General features: G+C 38.0%; 3 protein-coding genes across 6 annotated transcripts in view; 1 reads left to right on the top strand and 2 right to left on the bottom strand.

The window, feature by feature from the left end:
* Nucleotides 1–513: 513 nt before the first annotated feature.
* On the bottom strand, nt 514–3,990 carry samd13 (sterile alpha motif domain containing 13). The gene is made up of 5 exons (XM_029280185.2): nt 3,777–3,990; nt 3,338–3,470; nt 1,752–1,794; nt 1,540–1,651; nt 514–1,448 (listed from the first exon to the last, which is right to left on the bottom strand). The coding sequence occupies exons 2-5, from the start codon at nt 3,363–3,365 to the stop codon at nt 1,305–1,307; spliced, it is 327 nt and encodes a 108-aa protein (XP_029136018.1). The 5' UTR covers nt 3,366–3,470; nt 3,777–3,990; the 3' UTR covers nt 514–1,304.
* Nucleotides 3,991–4,158: 168 nt separating this feature from the next.
* Nucleotides 4,159–16,959, bottom strand: prkacba (protein kinase, cAMP-dependent, catalytic, beta a). 2 transcript variants are annotated; one of them, XM_020648645.3, is made up of 10 exons: nt 16,608–16,959; nt 13,050–13,111; nt 12,607–12,735; nt 11,253–11,351; nt 10,913–10,995; nt 10,642–10,768; nt 8,750–8,845; nt 8,533–8,655; nt 8,163–8,327; nt 4,159–7,478 (listed from the first exon to the last, which is right to left on the bottom strand). In XM_020648645.3, exons 1-10 carry the CDS (start codon nt 16,651–16,653, stop codon nt 7,353–7,355), a joined length of 1,056 nt encoding a protein of 351 aa, XP_020504301.1. In that variant the 5' UTR covers nt 16,654–16,959; the 3' UTR covers nt 4,159–7,352. The 2 variants fall into 2 exon arrangements, with proteins under 2 accessions (XP_020504301.1, XP_020504298.1); XM_020648642.3 differs by lacking the exon at nt 16,608–16,959 and adding an exon at nt 14,645–14,846.
* A 1,917-nt stretch (nt 16,960–18,876) lies between these two features.
* ttll7 (tubulin tyrosine ligase-like family, member 7) overlaps nt 18,877–20,496 on the top strand; it is a 72,532-nt gene continuing 70,912 nt past the window's right edge. For 2 of the 3 annotated variants that reach the window (XM_020648650.3, XM_065955845.1), the window contains exon 1: nt 18,877–19,123. The gene's annotated coding sequence lies outside the window, so the exon portion shown is untranslated. The remainder of the gene's footprint in view (nt 19,124–20,496) is intronic. The other variant, XM_020648648.3, reaches the window with a different exon arrangement.

Genomic DNA, 20,496 nt, shown 5'->3' with positions numbered 1-20,496 from the left:
GTTTGCGCACACAAACTACAGCTTTTTACATGTTGCCAGTTCCAGGTGGGATCATTTAAATTACAATTATAATTATCCTCTTTACACCTCTTCTGCAGTGTGTAATGCACGTTGATGAAATGGTTGGGCGAGGTCGTTCCAGCCCTAAACAGCCAGGGTGAGACAATGGCAATGTGTAATTACAGGCTGGAATAGGGCTGTGTGTGTGTGTGTGTGTGTGTATGTGAAGCGTCCACTGCTCTTATACGCTGCACCTCCAGTGATTTTTGCAACACTGTAAGGCAATGTGAAATCACAATCACAATGTAAATGTGTATGCTGGGCAGCCATTTTGCTGGTAGGATGAAGGAAGGGAAATATGCTTTCAACATGAGAGCTTACGTATGACACATTTGAAAGATTTGCCCTCATGCAATATCTTCAAAGCTTTTGTTTCCAGGGTTGGTAGTGCATTTGCTAAATATATATCGACCAAAGAATAACAAGCATAATCAATAAATTCCTACACCAATGTTGTTCTTTGGTGAGAAAAAAAGAGCACCATTTATTGCAAATCTTTGATTCAAGATTTTCAAACTCCAGTGTAATGTTTCACATACATTGTTCATACACACTTCAATACAGTTGTCGTCGTGACAATGCCAAAAGCACCACAAGTAGGAACGCAATAAGAATATATATACACATAAATAATTTCATATCAAGAGCCTTGAGTCTGGATAATGTAGGTGTGCAGTAACAAAGAGGCTTCAGATTGGCTCGTGTCAGGGAAAACAAAGATGCTTCATAGTTACATGCTAAGGACTACTCATGGACTCAGCTGCACAGTTTAGAGCATAAAAGTGATTTCAGGACTAAATGGGATGCATTAGAATCATTAACTGCATGTATCAAAGTGTTCAGGTAGGACAAAACATACACAGTTTTCAACTATATATCATCTTATATACAAATACTTTTTTTAAACCAACATGGGTCACTTCACATCGCACACACACACAAAAACAAACATACACACTAAAAGAATTATACCCGCTGAGTATTGTCCCAAAAAGTCATTCAATTTAAATTAAAGACGCACAAAAAATGAAATTCATTTCTCAAGCAGCAGACAGAAATAATGGCTGAAAGGGTAAACAGCTGAGTGGACTTGGTGTGCAACCCATTTTTGGGGGCGACACTTGTAAAAAAAACATACAGCATTAAAGTCCTGTTAAGGTGCCGCCAGAGGAGCTGCAGCTAACCTGGGATCTCCTGTCACGATGATTGTCACTGAGGTGGGGGTTGGGGTGGGGCCTGCGCTGCTACGAGGCGTTGCTCTTCAGGTGTTGAGTTTGCAGCGGCTTTACGTGATACTCGTATATTTTCAGAGCAGGGCCGAGCTTTATTGACAGCCCAGTAAGGACGTCATTACGCGTCATCAGGAGCAGGGACTTGCCATCGATTTCCTGTCAGGTGGAAAGACAGAAATGTTTGAATAAAATCCTGGCTTTCTTTTTTAACGTGATGGGACTATTTGAGCATGAAGAGCAACCTAACCTGATCCTGGAAAGCTGTGGCTTGCTCCTCAAACCCTGTTGCTTTGAAGTAATTGACAACGTCAGCGACCCCCCAATTGGCCGGGTCTGGCAGCTGACCGTTCTCCACGGGGCTGCGAGGTCACAGAGTGCACAGTCAGCTGTATCATCTGTTTAACAAAGTCTATCAAATCTTTTAATAATGAGTTTTCCCAAATGAATTTGAAATTTTACCTTTTTGTGTCAACAGAGCCATTTGCCTTGTCCTCCATGCCGGCTGTAGAAAACAATAAATTCAATGATGAATACACCTCTGACTGTTTGTTAACAAGCATAACAACATTTAGCAACTTTCATGTTTTTATAATCCATCTGAATTTACTTTAAAATGATTTCAAAAACACAACACACACACACACAAGATGCATTGCTTTAAAAAATAGATATCTTAACTGCTATGTCCACTTACAAGTTCACAACTCAGCAGATGACCCTCTATAAACCATAGCTTTGCAATGCTCCTGAAAAAATCTACTTGTAAGTGGACTTTCACCTTTGAAAACACTATTTTTTATTTTTTTCTCAATGCAAATCCTTCAGGTGCTTATTAGAGATGTTGTTATAAATGATGATAATTTGTGAGTCAAATATTACTGCAAGTAAGTCGTTTATAGTTTACATCGCTTTTTTAATAACATTTATTTCTGTATTTCAGCAAGAAACGGTATCTGAAGACACCTTTAAAGACGAGTTGAAATAAGTATTAGATTTATCAGTCAGACCATTAACAGCAATCAAATACTTCTTTTTTAACCCATCATCCAACACTGATGCAGAACATTGTCTGGTTCCATCTCCTAAAAATTGAGGTTTTGGCAGACTTTATTTATTTGAATTGAAACTATAATCATTGGAAAATAAATGTAATCCAGTGGATTATTTGGACTGTTTTTTAACGCACAAAAAAAAAACATTCTTAATATTTGTTGTCGCCAATTTGATGTTTTATAGTGCGCGTGTGGTTAGTCAGGTAAACATTGCTTCTGCTGCTACATCACCTACACACCTGGGTAAAGGTGCTAGATACAGCCAGCGAGAAAAGGGGGTCAGATTTGAATGGGGACAAGGAATCAGGAATCAGAGGAGGCGAAACTGCGCATATGTGTGAACGTGTTTTTTTTGGTTCCTTTTGGTGTCTAATGTCATGTTTTCATACCAGCTTGATTTTACTAAAAGCAATATATGCTATTTCTGAATTTTCGGAATGAAGTTCAATCTTGAATCCATTTCCATACATTTACAACACTGCATTACATATTGCGGATGTCATGCTACTATTTGCAAGCTTTTGTAAATATTTTGTACATCCTGTTCTCTTCCATTTTTCACCACAGGGTTTAAAAAAAAAAAAAAAAAAATCAGTTTTGATTGACTCAGTTTTTCAGCAGCTCTTTTTTTAAAACGCAGTTTCATCTTTGTCATCTACAACAACCAAGACTTCGTCGTTTAAAGGACAACTTTTTCTTCTGATACGAGATCATTATGAACAATAAAACCAACTTTGATTAAATAAATCCAACTAACAAACATTTACCCTCTAGTCAGCCAGACTTTATTAGTCTTGGTGTTCAGCTGGGAGTTTAAACACTGCTTGGTCAAAACCAAACATTACTTCATAATGAGCCTCTCATCGGCCTGAGGGCTCTGTGCGCTTCTTCATCACACGAGCAGAATTTAAAACAACATCGAAACATTGAGGCAGTTCTATTGTTAAGTTTAAGCAAGAATTAGACACAGCACAGGCTTAACGAGCGTCTTACAATCTGTTATGTTGCAGTAACTTTTCATCAGATGTCTCCTGACGGGGAACTTTAGTGCGTTGCCAGTTTAAATATCATCACTGCATCTTTCTCCACTGGACATCCTCACTGCAATGACAGCACCACGGAGCACCTGGAGAAGCATTACAAATTACATTTACATTAGAAACAGAGAGTAACACATTGTTTATAACGCTTCAATTACTGACAGTGTTAAAATTAGGACACAAACTAGTTATCTAGATCAACAATAGGAAAATAACATCACTTAAGAGATATTGCCACACATATACATAAAGTTAAAATTAGAAAATTCCTGCAAAGCGTAAGATAACTACCTCTATACTAAAGGACGAAATGTCGTATTTAATCGATGCTGTTCGTATTTAGCTAACAGGGATAGTTAGCAGGCATTGCTATTTCAAAATGTAACAGTTACCTTATTTCAGATGATTCCTGCTTGACAACAGCGGATCTTCAAAGATAATCACCTACCTTAGATAACAAAAAGCTGCTACGTCACCAAAATAATTTATAAATCAAATTAACGGACCACAATAACGTGATGAAATAAGGATTTAATCAAGTAAAGCCAACTAGCACCTCTTCATCGGTTTAGCTTCCTTCGCCCACATGACAGCTGAGAATCATGGGAATTGAAGTTCTTTCGGTTTTGACGCTACACAGTTTGTTGCTCGGTATGACCAGAGCCTTATAATACAGCTGTTTAATTGTAAGGCTCTGGGTATGATCATACTATCAATATATTGCGATAATAGCATTTCTTACCACATTTAAAAAAAAAAAAAATCACAAAAAAATGAGTTTTTATTAAAAACAATTTATTATAGTGACATATCCTTTGTTACATAAAATCTGCTACAGCAAAGTAGGCCTATATTTCCCTTGCAAACACAAGTAAATATGGGTGGGAAAAAAAACGTGTCAGCCGTCTAAATGATGTGCAAAATAACTCACAAACTAAATACAGACACATTTCAGATAATTGATCCCATACTTGCATGTGTGACTAGGCATGAACAACTCATACTGATTTCCTTCAGTCAGGTCTGTGAGGTGGCTCAGGGAAAAGTGCCATCATATTACATCAAATATGACAAACATTATTACACACACAGAGGATAAATGACACATAAATAGAGCTGTGGATTACCTACACACTCTGGGTATAGGTTTACACACGGGCCATTTGGGCAGAAACATGCTGAATTCCCAGGTGTAGTTTTCAAAGCTTCTCCGAATGAAACGATTCTTCAATTACCTACTGTTTCAAGCCTTCAAACGTGTGAAATAATTTGGATCATTCTTGATAAAGTGATTTTTTTGGAGTTAATAATTTAAAATAAAAAGGTTTGAAGATAAAATAAATTGAAATAAAAGACTTCAATTTAGACATTTGCATCATTTCCTTTTTAAATGTGGTATTTTTTTTAAATAAATGTCTAGTTTTTCATTAGTGCAAATGAATAAAAAGTTAATATAAAATCCAAATGTTTTCACTATAAATAACCACTTTGTGAATAAAACAGTTACGATCCCTAGAGAACTATGCAGGTCGAAAAAATGTAATTTATTAGGCATCTCTTTAAATAAAAATAGGAAATGTAACAAATAAGGAATTCAGGACTAGATAATGTATACATACATTATATAAAGATTGAACACATGTTTTCAATCTATGACAAAACTTCGAAAATTGGGCATAGCTATTATTCATATACTATACATGAGTACCTTAAAAAAAGCATTCAGCCCCAAAACCTTTTTTTCACATTTGGTTCTCGTAGATTGTTGAAGTTGATGGAATTGCATTTCTTTCTGCTACAAACACTTGAGCAACGTGTAAAATAATGATTCAACTGTATGCAAAAAGACTGAATTGTATGACTTTCAACAACAAATAATTGTTTCCAACAAGATGTGAGATAACTTCACTTTGATTTCCTTGACACCCAGAGTACGCGGCCAGTAGAAAAAAAAAAAAAGCTCAAACTGTGGACAGCAGAGAAACTTTCCTGGAGGGAAATCAAAGATCTCAGAAGCAGGAGCAACCAGGGCTTCTCTGACATCTTAGTTCAAAATGTGGACACCTTGGCCTTATGTGGGACATCTGACAAACAGATTATAAGATCACCTGTTAAATACACATAAATAAAGAAGGACCAACAATGTGTCAGAATGAATAGTAAATGACTGGTACCAAGCATAAAATCCCTCATTCATCTCATTTTGTCTCAAGGGGAAAACAGATTAAATACATGTAGACAATAACTTAATAGGAGTGATTTACAATGACTAAATGTTCTTCAAAAGTCAGACTCTTGACCTTTTTCCCTTTGAAAGTCTGTAACAAGACAACAGCATTTTTGTCTGTTATCGTTCTTGAACTGCCACGACTCAACCTGAGCAGTCAGGAGAGGAAGAATGAGCACATACTGCTCCATCACAGTGTACAAACTGGTTTATAAAATGATGCAAAAAGAACTACAGAGCTATAGTTGAGGTACTTATATGTTTCAACCCAAGTGGTAACTAAGATGAATGAATACTTTAAGGTTATGATATATATCCATTTTTCTGTGATTATTAATTCATGATTAATGATATAGTTTTGCTTCAGTGAATTATGCAGAAAAAATATGCCACTCAGATAAAAGTGGCGTTACAAATCTAAAGCATCAACGAGCCTGGATGTGACGGATCAAAATACACAACAAACAAAATAACAATAAAATAAAAATGGGAACACTTTCTGGGAATTATTAGCTTGTTGTGACACTGCTGTACAAACGTTACATACATGCAAATGTAAAAAAAAAAAAAGGGTCAAACAAATATGGCAATTACATGATGTGTAAAGCACACTTTGACTTTAGAAACTAAATTGAAGCACGCGCCCAAATAGACAAAATATGTCCTGACCAACACTGCTCTGCATCCTCAACAACACACTCTGAAGAAAAAAAAAAAAAGATACATACTGACCTTTCAGTTATTGAAAAATGCCATATCAGTACACATCATCGATTTTTGGACATATCAAAGACAGACGTTTGGAGTGACAAACTCAAACGGCTTCAGATTTCCTTCCTAGTGAGACAGAGTTATACCTGAAAAATATATCATCTCACTCAAATTCTTTGAAAACCACACCATGCCTGAGGTAAAAGTAAATGTCATGTGGTCAGATATGAATAAAACAATGCTACAATTGATTGGTTAATACAGCACTGACAAGTTTCTGCTCAGTAAAAACACTTGTCACTGTGAATCCCTTCAAGGACTCTTCAGAGTTACTTTCCCTTCATCTTAAAACCAGCTCCTGTTTGAAAATCTCGTGTCTTATATGTATATTCTTAAACGCACAAAAAACATGGTTTCTAGGTCTTAAGGACACCAGAACGATGAATTAATGAATGATGATTTATGTTGAAGAGTTCATGATTACTAACTTATAGAATAAAGCTTAAAACAAAATCAGGCGTGTCACAGATGACTGATAACAAGCAAAAATAAAAAGTTCAAAATTCCCCGCCCCCCCCGCTCCCCCCACCTCAAAAACACCTTCTGTTTCCTCAAAGCTCATATCACAATATGTGCAACACCAGCTAATACAATCAATCTCTCTTTGTGCCACACAAAAATGGTTATTATATTTGTTTAAATTGCTTTTCAAATAACTGATGAATTGAAATAAGAAAAAAGGGAGGCTTTTCAAAAGTGGCAAACATAAAAAAGAAAAGAGAAAAAAAGAAAACGTGGTCTAGCATTTCTGTGTTGCAGCACGAGGGTATGTCTGCATAATGTGCCTGTGTATAGGTAAGTGCTCACTGCACGCAGGATCATGGCAAGAAGGACCTCATTCAGCTGTGTGGAATGAAGGAACGAGGCATTGGTTTTCAACACAAGACGGCCTCAGTTCCACTTTAACCCCTTGGGAGAGTGCAAATATCCCAAAATGTGAGAGCCCTGATGAGACTCGGTATCACTCTCCCTAGAAATCAGCAAACTCTTTTGCACATTTTTCCGTTTGTGAGACACGAATGTCCTCCTCCTCGTAGTCGTCGAAGTTGCTTGTGTCTCCTGGTCCTCTGCACTTTGGCATGAAGGGGGCTTCGACCTGACACAGAGGAGACAATGAGGATTCTGTGTTCCTGATCAAATATACTGAACCATGGCTGATATAGTTGCAGTGTTGCACCAAGACAGTATTTTCACTGTTGGAACCATCATGTCAGCTAACAGACAATATGTCCTCAATCTTTTTTATTTTTTTTTTTATTTTTTTTTTAAAAGGACGTCGCATAGTCTTAGTTTTAGTGGTGTAAAGTAAAAAAAAGAATCACCTGTCTTAATGTTTTGGTAATAATTTCTAGATTTACATTGCTACTCAGACATTACATCATGAAGTCTGACCAGCTTAAAGAAACCCTGAGATGTAGAACATGAGGGACTGCATAACTGTCACACAGCAGTAGATTAAGGGGAACCAGGGGTAAATGATGATTTCTTTTAGATGGTATGTTTTACTGGGCTTGAGGTTCAGATTTAAAAATGGCTGCTCTTTGGTTATTCAGGAAGAAATTTAGAGGAAGGAGGCCTGTCCACAATTTTAGAAGGCAGGACTACGATTGATAAAAGTGAAAATAAATGACAGCAATATTCAAACGGACGTACATGTAATGGACATGTATGAACTTTCTATTTAAAAAAAACGAGAAGAAAATGTTGGTGAGAACATATTACTGAATACAAAAACATCCTAAAGATGCATCAGTTCGTCACACATTAAACAAATACCCACCTTCCTCTCATAGATGGCTATCCAGTCTGTTGTGGAAAACCACTTGTGATTTTTGATGTCATTCACGCCATTCTTCAGGTTGCCAAATCTTTTTGTCAGGTCAACCTGCAGCAGGTTTCTCAGCAGATCCTTCAGGTCGGAGCTAAAGTGAGAGGGGAATCGTACCTAGAGGGATGAAAAGCACAAAACAGAAGCAAACCCTGGATTGTCAAGAAGAGTTGACAATTTAATTAGACATTTTGGTTACAGTTTAGTCTGTTACTATTGGCATTATTGTAGAAATAATGCCAAGTTGCTGCCCATGGTTACAGACACAGAAAACAATGCATTATAATATCCACCTTTAATGTTGCTTTTTTTTTTTGTTTACCTTGCCAGACACAATCTTTTCATAGATCTGGATTGGTTGATCTGCAAAAAATGGAGGGTAACCAGCAGCCATTTCATAGATGAGGACTCCCAGTGCCCACCAGTCCACAGCTTTGTTGTAGCCCTGAAAGAGTTAGAAATAAGTGGAGAAGTAAAACAAGTTACAGCTTAAGGTTCCCACTGTGAGGCTCAACAATGATTATATTTGATTAGTTCACCTTGCTGAGGATGATCTCTGGAGCCAGGTACTCAGGAGTTCCACACAACGTCCAGGTTCTCCCTTTTACCCTTTTAGCAAAGCCGAAGTCTGTGACCTGAAGGAAGAACACAGGAGCAAATAAGAAGAAAAGGAACATCCTCAAGACAAACCACACACTTTACTGAAGCTATTAACAGAAGCCTCTGAATATTAGCTTTTTAGACAAACCTTATAGATGTTTTAATTTGTCTATTTAGTTACCTGCTTTAAATTAAACTCTACCATAACGAGCTTTCTGTTAACTATAATAAACACTAAGTTAATTTGGTGTCAAAACTTTATTCACCTCCCGTTGGACACACACAACAGCCCCCAGCTCGTCTCCCCGCACACACACACACACACAACATCCTGCACATGCGCCACCCCAGTTCAAGGTTCACATTGAAATACATGTTTACCATAAGTAACATGGTAAAGGAGAAATACAAGTTAACACTTTCTTCTGGGATTAAACATCGGTTTAACCAGAGGAACCTCACTGAGATTAAAATATCTTTTTCTAGAGTGTCCTGGCCAAGAAGCAGCAAAGTTAACGTTTCTGACAAACAAATGAACAGCCACACACAAAATACATCACCAAGTATGTCAGTCAATGCATCAATCAAATATTAGGATTTATTGGCCCTTCAACAACAGCAACAAATGTGTAGTTCTAGGTAAAACAATATCACCAATCAGTGATTTCCCACCTATAATATATCTGTTTTATTGTCCCACAGGTATAAGTAGGGTACAAGGTAAGGCTGGGCTGATAAGCTTATGTCATGATTTGATTTTCTCTATTCTTGGGTGCCGATTCAGTATGTATTGAGATTCTGAAGTATTGTGATACAACAAATACTGCAATTCTCTTTTCCTTTTTGAACAACAACAAAGGTCAAATCATACAGTAGGAGAGAATAAAATCACGAGTATTATATCCAAACATCAGAAAGTCACTCTCTGCTTTTTAGTCATCTATTTGTTTTTATTACTATCAATCAAACACTGAGCTGCATCGACCATGTTCCCATAAATTCACTTTCTCTGTGATGATCATCTGACAAGCCTCTGTTTTTCTCTGTTACCCCGGCGACGAGTACCACCCAATCTAGTATATGATTGGTAAACCTGAAGCAGCGATATTCAGCACCTTGCTGAACAGTACAGGCTGAAAAGTTACTGTCCGGAGCGGGCTGAATAAACACGAAACAAACACTGAACGCCTTGAAAAACATGCTGGGTACTGGATCCTAACACTGCGAGTAGCTTTTGGTGGATGGCGGTTGGTGTTTTGAAGTCTTTCCATAAAAAAAAGGGAACGTTCATTAAGCCAGCAAATGAGCTAATCAGCTAGCTTTCCAACTTGATCAAAGAGATAAGAAAGTGGTATGAAATGCATACAGACATGACAACAACTACCCGCTGGTTATCTTCTTTTAGTTAGGATGGAATAACAGATGTAGAATTTCCCCCAGAAATAAAAATCTTGATTCACCAAGTCAGTTAAATCTGAGAGACTAGAGGGGGATGACAAGGAGTAATAGCTTTCTTATTATTTCCAATAACCTGAAAGACTTTGGGCGTTTTGAGTAAACAAGGCATGAATTGTCTGCTTATTTTTCCCTTTGGACTGCTCTTTCACCATGTCAGCTGTTTTTCTGTAAGCTAATATGACATCATGAAAGATGATAAAGTCAAGTTATCCAAACTGGTATTGTGAAAGAAAAATTGTAACAGAAGATCTAAAAAAAAAAAATAATAAAAAAAAAATAAAAGAGCTGTAAAATGTTTTCTACTTGCAGCTGAAGAGTGATTATAATGACTGACATTTCTCCTTTCTTGACAAACTTTACATTAAATGCACACCTGGATATACCCATGTTGATCTATGAGCAGGTTTTCAGGCTTCAGGTCTCTGTAGATGAGGTCCAGCGAGTGAAGGTACTCAAAGGTGAGTATTATCTGAGCTGCATAAAATCTTGCATGGTTTTCACTGAAAGAAGGGACAGTAGACAGTCAGATATTGTGCCATACATGAACACAAATCATCTATGAATGTAGTAGGAGCGAAATCATAGCCATCTTTAAAAGAAGGTCACTCTCAAGATATGTCTTCGTTTAGTTTAAATGACCGTACCTGAACCTTCCAATACGTCTGAGGTGTGAGAACATTTCTCCACCGGGCACATACTCCATCACCATGTAGAGGTTTGAGTTGTCCTGTGAAACAGAGAGTTAAGCAGATCATAACTAATCATCGTTTCGACGATCGATTCTTCAGGTTGAAAGATAAAACAGACTAGATTAGGATAAGATGTACTACAGGAATTTCCTTTTTTTTTTTTTCTAAGTATAAAGATAAAATTGGCAGGTTATTTTAAGATGTTTTCTATAAATAGTAGCAAAGTGACAAGATAAAAAAAACACTTATGTTGAAAGCATGCAGTGTGTTATTAGAGGTGTGTGTGAATATGTACCTTGAAAGCGTACTCCAATCTGACGAGGAAGGGGAACGAGACGGCCTGTAGTATTCTCTTTTCATTTAGTGTGTGTTCTATCTGCTTCAACTTGACCACCTGGAAAAAAAGCAAAGCAAAGTAGATAATATCAGCACTAAAGGTCAATTCAGCAGAAAAGGATGATTTTGGGGATACAAAGTGCAGAAAGACGTTAAGATCATATAAAGGTTTTCATGATTTGAAAGAGCTACTTGTGTGTTTTTTTTTAAAAATAGTTTAGGTTTAGAAATATGAATGATAATTCCATTAAATTACCACTTTCTGTCTGTACTTTCTTCAGTGCAAAAATTGTGAGAATCGAACTTGCAGAGACTTGAGCATAATAGATAAACAATAAAAGAATTGTTCCATGTTGAACAGTTGTGAAGTGAGCATTCATAAACTCTGAAAAAAGAGATTTGAGAGTTGACATTGAATCATCAAGCCGTTCTGAAGACAGAAGAATCTAAATAATGAGACCAACAATAATACTTTTTTTTCTTTTCTTTTTTTAAAATCTAAAAGTAATTACTCTTTTTCTCTTTGTACCTTTTGCTTGTTTTTTTTAAATTATTTTTCTTTCATGTTGTATGTATTCTCATAAAAATGTGCCTGGATGAACAAATATGTGATGAAATTTGACAACTTGTAATGTAGAAAAACAACCTGTTGGACAGTCACTAAGTTTTAACTGCATGCACACACTAACATGGCACCCAGCCATGACAGTTCCTATGATGGATTACCTTCCCACTGTTTCAAGTCTCTGTAAGTTAATTTGTATAAAGTACTGAATGTGAAACTATGTACACTTTAAAGTGTAAAAAAACAACAATCCACCAACATGTTAATGGATGAAATGCTTTTTGGAAATGGTGTGCAGGAACGTGCCATATTATTATAAGTGGAATAATACTGAAAAACAAAGAATCATTCTTTCAGTCTCTTGTAATGGGCTGATGAATGTTCAGTGTCAACACATACTGAAGGCCCCACACACTGTCGAGTCTTTCAGTAGAAAGTCAGACGAGTTAACATCTTTTACCAACAGTGTGAAATTCAAGAGAGCAGATGACTGCTGCATGAGCAGCACACCAATCAAGAGCTGACCTCCTACGACTTTCAAATCAGTATTTACAGATCAAAACTGGTGTGAAGCGCCTCTGAGGTTTTCAATGGTGAGGTACTTGCGCCGCATGAGAGGAACTTTCCATTTCCTTTAAGAGATACACAGCGTTTATGGTGTAACAGCATTTGTGAAGCATGCAGGAGTGTGCTTCTCACAGACTCCCATGACCTGTTCCTAAAACAAAAACAAAAAAAAACAACTTACTTTTTGTTTGTCCAAGATCTTCATGGCATAGAAATGGTTTGTTTCTTTATGTTTGACAAGCATAACTCGCCCGAAAGAGCCTGTGCCCAGAGTCTTGAACCTATCAAAGTCATCCAGGCCTGTTGTGCTCTAAAGAAAAACAATTTAAGTGAAAGTGAGGTAGCATTATTAAAAACATGCATTTCTGATAGCTACGTGTAACTACTTCTTGATGCCAGTAGTAGCTTGTTTTGACTCTATACATTAGTTAGAACATATAAGTTGGATAAATATGGTTTACAATAAATACATTTATCTAGCAGTGCTATGATGCAATCATCTTGCATGTAAGTCAATCAGATCTGAACCAGGAAGTGGCTAGCACCAGGTCTAATCATTTTGCTTCATCAGCAACTATCTACTGTGTTAAGAGAAATAAAAGCTTAAAAAGGAGAACAACGTACCTGGGGTGGACACTCCCATTTTCTTAAGAAATCTTCTTTGGCTTTAGCTAAGAACTCTTTCACTGTTCAAAGAGACAAAAGTGTGATTGGATAATTAAACTTCTGGTAGTCTCACAAGGTCAGGCCACATGTTGAGAGAGATAAACTGGGAAAGTTCAACATGTTCAGGGAAAGAAATGCATTTTTTAGGTCAGGCAAATGTCAAGTACTAGTGGGGGGGGGGATGCAGGACTATACTTAACAGAACAGCAAAAATACTTCATTAAGAAAAACTCAAAACCACACGTCTAAGCAGGAAACTCTAACAACAAAGTGATGCAAAGAGCTCTTGTGGACTTGCTGGCCAATTCAAAGTCAAACTTTCTGCATCCCTTTCAGGAGTAGGTGGGAATAATCGAGGGGTGGAAGTAATTGCGGGCCGTGACAAAAGACAAAATGCAGAACAAAACTGACACAGAAGTGCAAGCAGTAAAAAAGCATTGTGAAAGTCACAGCAGACATGAGATATCCAAAGTCACAGAGTCATGGTGAGTATCTTCTGATTGATGAACGGTGTTGCACTTGGTATGTGGTTGCCAGTTTAATTGCATTGCGTTGTAAGACTGTGATATACAGTGAGTGCAAGATGTACACTAACATCTTGACAATATCCATACTCAAAACCATATACATGTTGTCAGTTCTGAAGTGAAGAATATAAACTCTGTGACTTAGGATGGCTCATGGAAATAATGAGCATACCAAAAGTCTCTACAGTTCACCAAGGGTTTGCAGGAACATTCACCCACATGGATGGAAATGATGGAGAAGAGAAAGAGAGGAAGAAACATTCATGAAGTGCTTTAAAGAAGAACATTTGAGATCAAAGTGGATTAAATGCAACATACAACAAAATGGCAGAGAATAAGTAAACCCACCAAAGACTGACACTAACTCTGCATCGAAAGAAAAAAAAAAAAAAAAAGATTTCATCGCTTGGAAAATGTATATTCTTATATCGCCTCTAGATAACATCTAATATTAACTCAAGAGGCTTTCACCATCCCACTTCAATGAATAACATGTTGTTAAATGTCAGACATCGGTCACAAATACTTTTAAAAAAACAGTGATTGATAAAGACATTGTGAAAAGCACATAAAACAACACATTTCATACATGCAAAACAGGTCAACAAAAATGACAGGACAGGAAATATTTAAGTGATGTAAGCAACTGAAGCTCCACAAATGGCCTGCACAGTGCTACAAAGACTTATGCTCAATGTGCTTTTACTGATGTCTCTGGAGGATCAAAAATGTGTGTAAATACAGAGATTAGGAACCTGATCAGGCAGATAGGAACATACTCTAGTAAAGGTTTGGAAACGGGGCTGCGTCTCAACGTTTTAAAGACCTATAATATAAATGATAGCCACCTGAATAATCACACACATGTGAAAACTTGTACCATTTAAAGTGATTAGCACCTTGGTTTACTTTTCAAGCTTCGGCTTAATGAGTTTTCCTGTCACAACAAGTTGAAAGTCGTTCTGCTCAGAGCTGCAGGTGGTGCCGGATACATTCGAAATGTAGAAGCAAAACAGAAACACTTACTCCACTTATCCCAAACGATGGTGAAGTCTGAGATATGAGGCCCCTCACACTCCGGTCCTCTCTGCTCTTGGCTACCCTTACGATATTTGTGAAAAATACGGCTGGCGAAGGACTGATCCTTTCCCTGAGCCATCTTATTTGATATGTGAGCGAGAAGGCTCTTAAGCACAGAAGCAGTTTTCAAACTGTAGACCAGTGAGTGACACTGGCTTCCTGTTGTAGGCAGTGAAGTGCAATGCAATGCTCGGCTAACCACATAAAGTTAAGCTTCCTGTTCATGTACTTGGCTTCAGTTGCAGTGGTTACACTTTCTCATTTCATGTCATAATCCTACAACTGTTTGGTCAGCCATGCAAATTATGAAATTGTGTTGACAAAAAGGTGCGCAAAGTTGGCACAGAGCACAACAGAGACAAACTGTTGATGCCGTGGAAAAAAAAGACCTTGCACAGCTGCCGCGCATTCAGAGTGCTGATAAGGAAACTGTAGGCCAGTAACACTCACTGACTGGAGAGGGACGTTATCTCCAGGTTAGCGTGCACTCTGGTGGTGAGGTTTAACAATGCAGTTCTTCTCAGGCGCTTTCCTCTACACCCTTACCAACTTGCACTACTGCTGCGTCCTTTCTGTGACACTCGTGTACTATAGGTAGGTACAGCTTTCTCTAGAGGTTACTCCAGTTTGGCTCCATAAGAATAATTAAATAACTCAGACGTGAGCAGAAATGCAAAAAAAAAAAAAAAAATCAATCAATCAATCAATCAAGTTTTATTTGTATAGCGTCAACTCATAACAAGTGTTAACTCGAGACACTTTACAAAAAGCAGGTAAAAATACTTTACTCTTTGTCTGTTAACATCACAAAAGAGCAAGTAAAAAGACCTTACTCATTGTTATGTTACAAAAAAAGCAGGTAAAAAGGCCTTACTCATTGTTAAATAAAATGTGTAAAAAATGTGTTTATGTAGCGTGCGTTACATTGTTACTGTACACAACTCTCCACACCTCCCTGCAGACACTACAGGTGGCTTGAGTCAAAAGGTTGTGAGACTATTTGGACTACTGCCAAACTGACAGCAGGTCAGAGCTGAATCTTCAGGCACACGACGAGTGGCATGGTGCAGTTTAGTGGATTACCTGTGGTAGTTAACCACAAATGCATGCAAAACACAACACGACTGCTGTGAAGTGACTGATCAAAAGCGAGGACTGTGAAGGAGGGGAGCTGCTCAAATCGTGATGTTGTAGCATCATCACCACCACCACAGGTATACGTCACTGTATGAAGCAGTGATCGAGGCAGAACATTTTTGATTTACAGTAAACTTGTTGACAGCTGACTTGACACATCAGGTAGGGGAAAAAAAACAAAAACACACAGTAACCCACAATATTACAGCCCCTGCTTGGAAAAGAAACAAAAGCTTACCTATCAACCCCAAGAAAAGAGGCCATGTGGTGAACTTCTCCACAAGTTGTTGATAATCAGGCCTACCTGTTGTTCTCAGTTACAAGGCCTTGCAAAGCAGCTTTAGTAGAAACCAATGTTTGCTGATGTTATCTACTGTAGCTCCTAGCAGCTGATTGTTAGCCCCCTATAAACTATGAAAAAGCGTGAAATAGTGCGGAAAATATTGCATTGTATTAGAAAACCCATCAAAAGACTAACCCCCCCCCCCGACTGTCATCTTCTTATCTTGTCACTTAAAATGATTAGCATGCTGCATCGTCTGTGGCACTCACAACACAGCTCACTCCAAAGGGAGCTATAGCACACCTTATAAACAGCTTTACCAAAGATGGTTCGTGTCTGCAGCCCATGTTCCTGTGACACAGTCTGCTAACACTGCACAACAGTGATGCTCTACATATGATGATTATATGATAAGCAAGCAAAACGCTGTGCAATAGCTAACGTAGGGTAGCTTAATGTTTTTTTTGTGTGTTTTTTTGAGGTGCTTACCGCTTTCTTGCTCGTTGCCTTTCTTGGCAGTTGCTGCGTTTCCCATCGTAGGAAGACAGGGCGATGCACAGCTGGCGAGAAGCAATGATGGTGGCGGTGAGCTAACAGGGTCCCTCCGTTAGCTAGCTAACAAATTTCAGCTTGTGCTAGCTGGTTTGCTAACAACAACATCAATGTCGTCTCAGTCGTGGGCAGAACCTCGACGTGCTTCGCTTGCCGCCCTGGTGATCCTTGTTTTTTATTTTATTTTTACAGTGTCCTTTGTCGTTCATGTACGCCTTCGCTGGAATGAAAACATGATCCAGACTTTTCACCTCTGCCTGCTGTCGTTTTGTGCTGCGTTCAAGTCGTATGGGAATTCAGATAAAGACTTGACCGCTGAGATGATGCTTTCATGTGCGGAAAGGAAATCGTAGGTGCTCAAACGTTCTCATTTACGTAATAGGTAAGTGGGAGCGTGAGTGAGGTTGTCTGGTAGGCATTTTCTTTTCTTGGTACAGTACTTTAGAGACGACCGATCTGTTCAGAATTATTCTAATTTATAATAACAAACAAAAGTAGCCTTAGTGCTATTTAGACAACAACTTTGTACAGTACACGTTAAGTGTTTAGGAAAAAATATTTTCCAATTCACCACACTTACCTGATACCAAGATGAGCCAATCGAATAGTGGGTGCAAAAGGACTGCAATTTCTTTTGTTAAAACTGTAGCCGCTAAAGGTGTTGGAAATTACAATTTCAAAGTTGCTCATCATGTTTTTTTTTTTTTTTTTTAACCTTTTATGTTCGTAATTTTTCAATGTTTTAAAAAAGGAATTGATAAACATTATAAAATTAACTCCAGGGTGCCCTTTCAGAGAAACCAATGATATAGTCTCAAGGGTGGCTTTAGGAAAAAGGAAGCTTACTTAGGACCTGTAGATTTCCCAGCGGAGAAGACATGGAGGCCACCCAACAGGATTTCATGCACCTGTAGGGTCCCTACATTTACAGGTGCATGTTATGAGTGCTTTGATTCATCGCTGATAGATGGTGCCTTTATTCATAAATCATTTTGAATGGAATCATTGGCAGTCACTTTTTTATTCGTCCACATCTGTTTTAAATAGAAAGGCTTTTTATTTAATATTTAAGCTTTTTTTTTCAATAGAAATGCTCTTCATTTGTTCTTTTTAGTGCCAGAGTTAAAAAATAGTTTTCACTATAAATCATGAACATACCTGCACAACTGCACAGCTCCTTCATTGCACAATTTGTATCATTTGTTTTTACATGTTTTATTATATATTTTTTTTTAACATATTATATAGTTATCTTATTGTATTTTTTAAAGCTGTCAACAGGAGCACTGCTGTTCTATAGCTTCTTACTATTTTTGTCCTTTACTATTTGTTTTGAAAATGTAGGCCTACTTGACAGCAAATTGATTCTGAAATGTATTGTGTTCTGATACTGTAGGCCTATGCAAGTTTTGTTCAGTCAGTCAAATCAGTTGTGACACAAAAAAATTGAAAAAAAATCCACATAGGCCTATAACAAAAAAAACTGTTGATGCAAGTGAAACCACTTTGCTGTTATCCAAACCTGCCCATGGGGAAGCCTCTTAAAACAGTAGCCTACATGTGTTGCCAGTCAAAAAAATAGACAAAAATAGCCACAACACAAAAATGAACTTGTTAAAAATGAAGAAAATTGTAAATGAAATAGTCTAAACTAAGGTTTTCGAGTAGTCCTTTACACTTAAAGTCCCTGTAAACCAAAAAAAAAAAAAAGAATAATGTGTTATTAACCACCAGGTCAAATTTCAGCAATGAAAAAAAACTTTTGGAATGGTTATAAAATGATAGTAAAATAAAGACTTGGAGGGAAGCGACACTCTTTGGTAAAATGTGAGGAATGTTACACTTTATCAGTCCTATAGACACATAGGAAAGGGAGTGAATGGATGAAAGAAAGGTAAATTAATGACAGGTCGCACCCATAATCGACAGGATCGTTTTTTTAGCACCATGGTCAGCGACTCCTGTTGCTAGGCAGCGTCACTGTGTTTTGTATCACGTTTGGGGAACTGCGTCGAAACCAACCTACGCTGAAAGTATGTATGAACTGCCACTTTTGTTTTCACTCAAAACGAGATTAAAACAACACACGCTGACTTAACATGTACCATAACAGAGAAACTAAACCTCAAGTTGGTACCGGGTTGAGAATTCGCAAACTTCAGCACTTCTATCAGGTCGACCCCCTCCTCACAGGAGCAAAATGGTTTAGCCCACGGATTCGGTCCAGCACTCACAGCCTCACAAGAGGTCTGAAAGATAGAGATTTTTTTGTTGTGTTTCTGGCAACGTCAGTCTTCAGCTGTAAACAGCGTTACACACAATAAACGCAGTGATAGTCTGGAAAATCCTCCCAGGACTGGACAACAAAAAAAAGACCCCATTGTCTCCCTGCATGAGCCGTCCGGATGACACCAGCAGAAGCGCTGCACTGCAAATGCCTGGAATAAAAAAAGGTACAGTAACGTTACGGGGGCTACCTTGCTACCCCCCCCCCCCCTCTCTCTCTCCATCCTTAGCTGGGTGGTGAAGCTAAGCTAACTGTAGAGCATGGCAGGTCATTGTGTTCCTTATCACATCTTTCTTTTCTTATATTATTAAGAAATGTGTTATTATCACTGTGAAGCAACATGCCCTCTTTGGCGCTGCACGCTTCATCAGATGGCAGCGAGTAAACAGGAACGCAACATTGTACGATTGTTTTCCCTGTTTGGTCCTTCCACCTAACCTATGCAAGGTGCTAGCAGCCTTACGTTAGCTTCTGCTTGCTAGCAAATAATTTGCAGCACTTAAAACAGCCTGCTTTAGTGCTCGGAGACTTTTAATTTGTGAGCGCAACCCAATTTCCTGAAAACCCCGGATATCCAATCAATTATACGCGAGATTTAAGAGGTCCATGTTGCGTTGATCCGCAATTTCAGACAACAACAGTGGAAGAGGATGGCCTACTATCTTTAGCCAGTGATCTGGAAGATACCATATTAACTGTGACAAGTATAGGTCCCCTCGCCACTTGGTAGCATAGCTTAGGGTAGCCTTGCAAACAAGACAAATACTAGGCATACACAAGCTTATTTCTAACATAGGGCTGTGCATGCTTAGAGCATGGCTAATTATATGGGATGGAGGGGGGGGGGGGGGGTTAAGATAAGCCTTTTGATTTTGTCTGGTCTTGTGCCACTTAAATGACCACATGCTGAGAGAGAGCACCCTGGTCATTACTAGACCCAACAGAGCAAATGGATTACATAATAATAACACCACAACACATGAGTTATGTTTAGTCTCCTGCCTCTCCTGGACATGTCCCAGAGATAATGCTATTTGATTTGTTTAATCTTTGATTTTTATGTTATTACCACTTTCATTCTGATTTTTTTTTAATATTGTTATATGGTATTCGTTGTAGCATTAATCCCACAATAACAATAACACCTGAAATACAGGTTGGAATGGCTTATTTTTCAATCTAAAGACTGTAAATCTTCATTGTTAAACCATTTTTTCGAATTGACTAATTTTTATAATTAGACATAACAGCAGTTTTTTTTTTGTTTTTGGCAAAAATTCTGTATGAGAAAATGAACCTCACCTAACAATTTCAAACAAGAGCAGTCAGCAGATATGTACTGATCATCCTGGCCTTTCCTTTGAGTTCTCTCATATCCACAGACCCTTGCTTGATTTTCTGACTGTCAACTCCTTCCTCAAACTCACTCTTTCGTCGCAACAATGCGACAGATTAGCTAAGAATAACAGTACATTTGTTCACCGCTTTTACACCCCTGTGCACCTGTGTTCGAAGGCGTTGCTGATACACCTCCATACA

Source organism: Labrus bergylta, chromosome 6 (genome assembly GCF_963930695.1).
Source record: "Labrus bergylta chromosome 6, fLabBer1.1, whole genome shotgun sequence".
Classification (NCBI taxonomy): Eukaryota; Metazoa; Chordata; class Actinopteri; order Labriformes; family Labridae; genus Labrus; species Labrus bergylta.
This window is presented reverse-complemented; position numbering and strand designations above follow the sequence as displayed.

What these genes read in the sequence shown, in the direction of transcription:
- prkacba (XM_020648642.3), bottom strand. Translation starts at nt 14,777, where the DNA reads ATGGCTCAGGGAAAGGATCAGTCCTTCGCCAGCCGTATTTTTCACAAA. An exon ending in AATGGGAGTGTCCACCCCAG is followed by an intron (nt 12,736 to 13,049) that starts GTACGTTGTTCT and finishes GTTTTTCTTTAG; the next exon opens with AGCACAACAGGCCTGGATGA. An exon ending in AAAAGATTGTGTCTGGCAAG is followed by an intron (nt 8,328 to 8,532) that starts GTAAACAAAAAA and finishes TCATCCCTCTAG; the next exon opens with GTACGATTCCCCTCTCACTT.
- samd13 (XM_029280185.2), bottom strand. Translation starts at nt 3,365, where the DNA reads ATGAAAAGTTACTGCAACATAACAGATT. An exon ending in TTACTGCAACATAACAGATT is followed by an intron (nt 1,795 to 3,337) that starts GTAAGACGCTCG and finishes TGTTTTCTACAG; the next exon opens with CCGGCATGGAGGACAAGGCA. An exon ending in CCACAGCTTTCCAGGATCAG is followed by an intron (nt 1,449 to 1,539) that starts GTTAGGTTGCTC and finishes TCCACCTGACAG; the next exon opens with GAAATCGATGGCAAGTCCCT.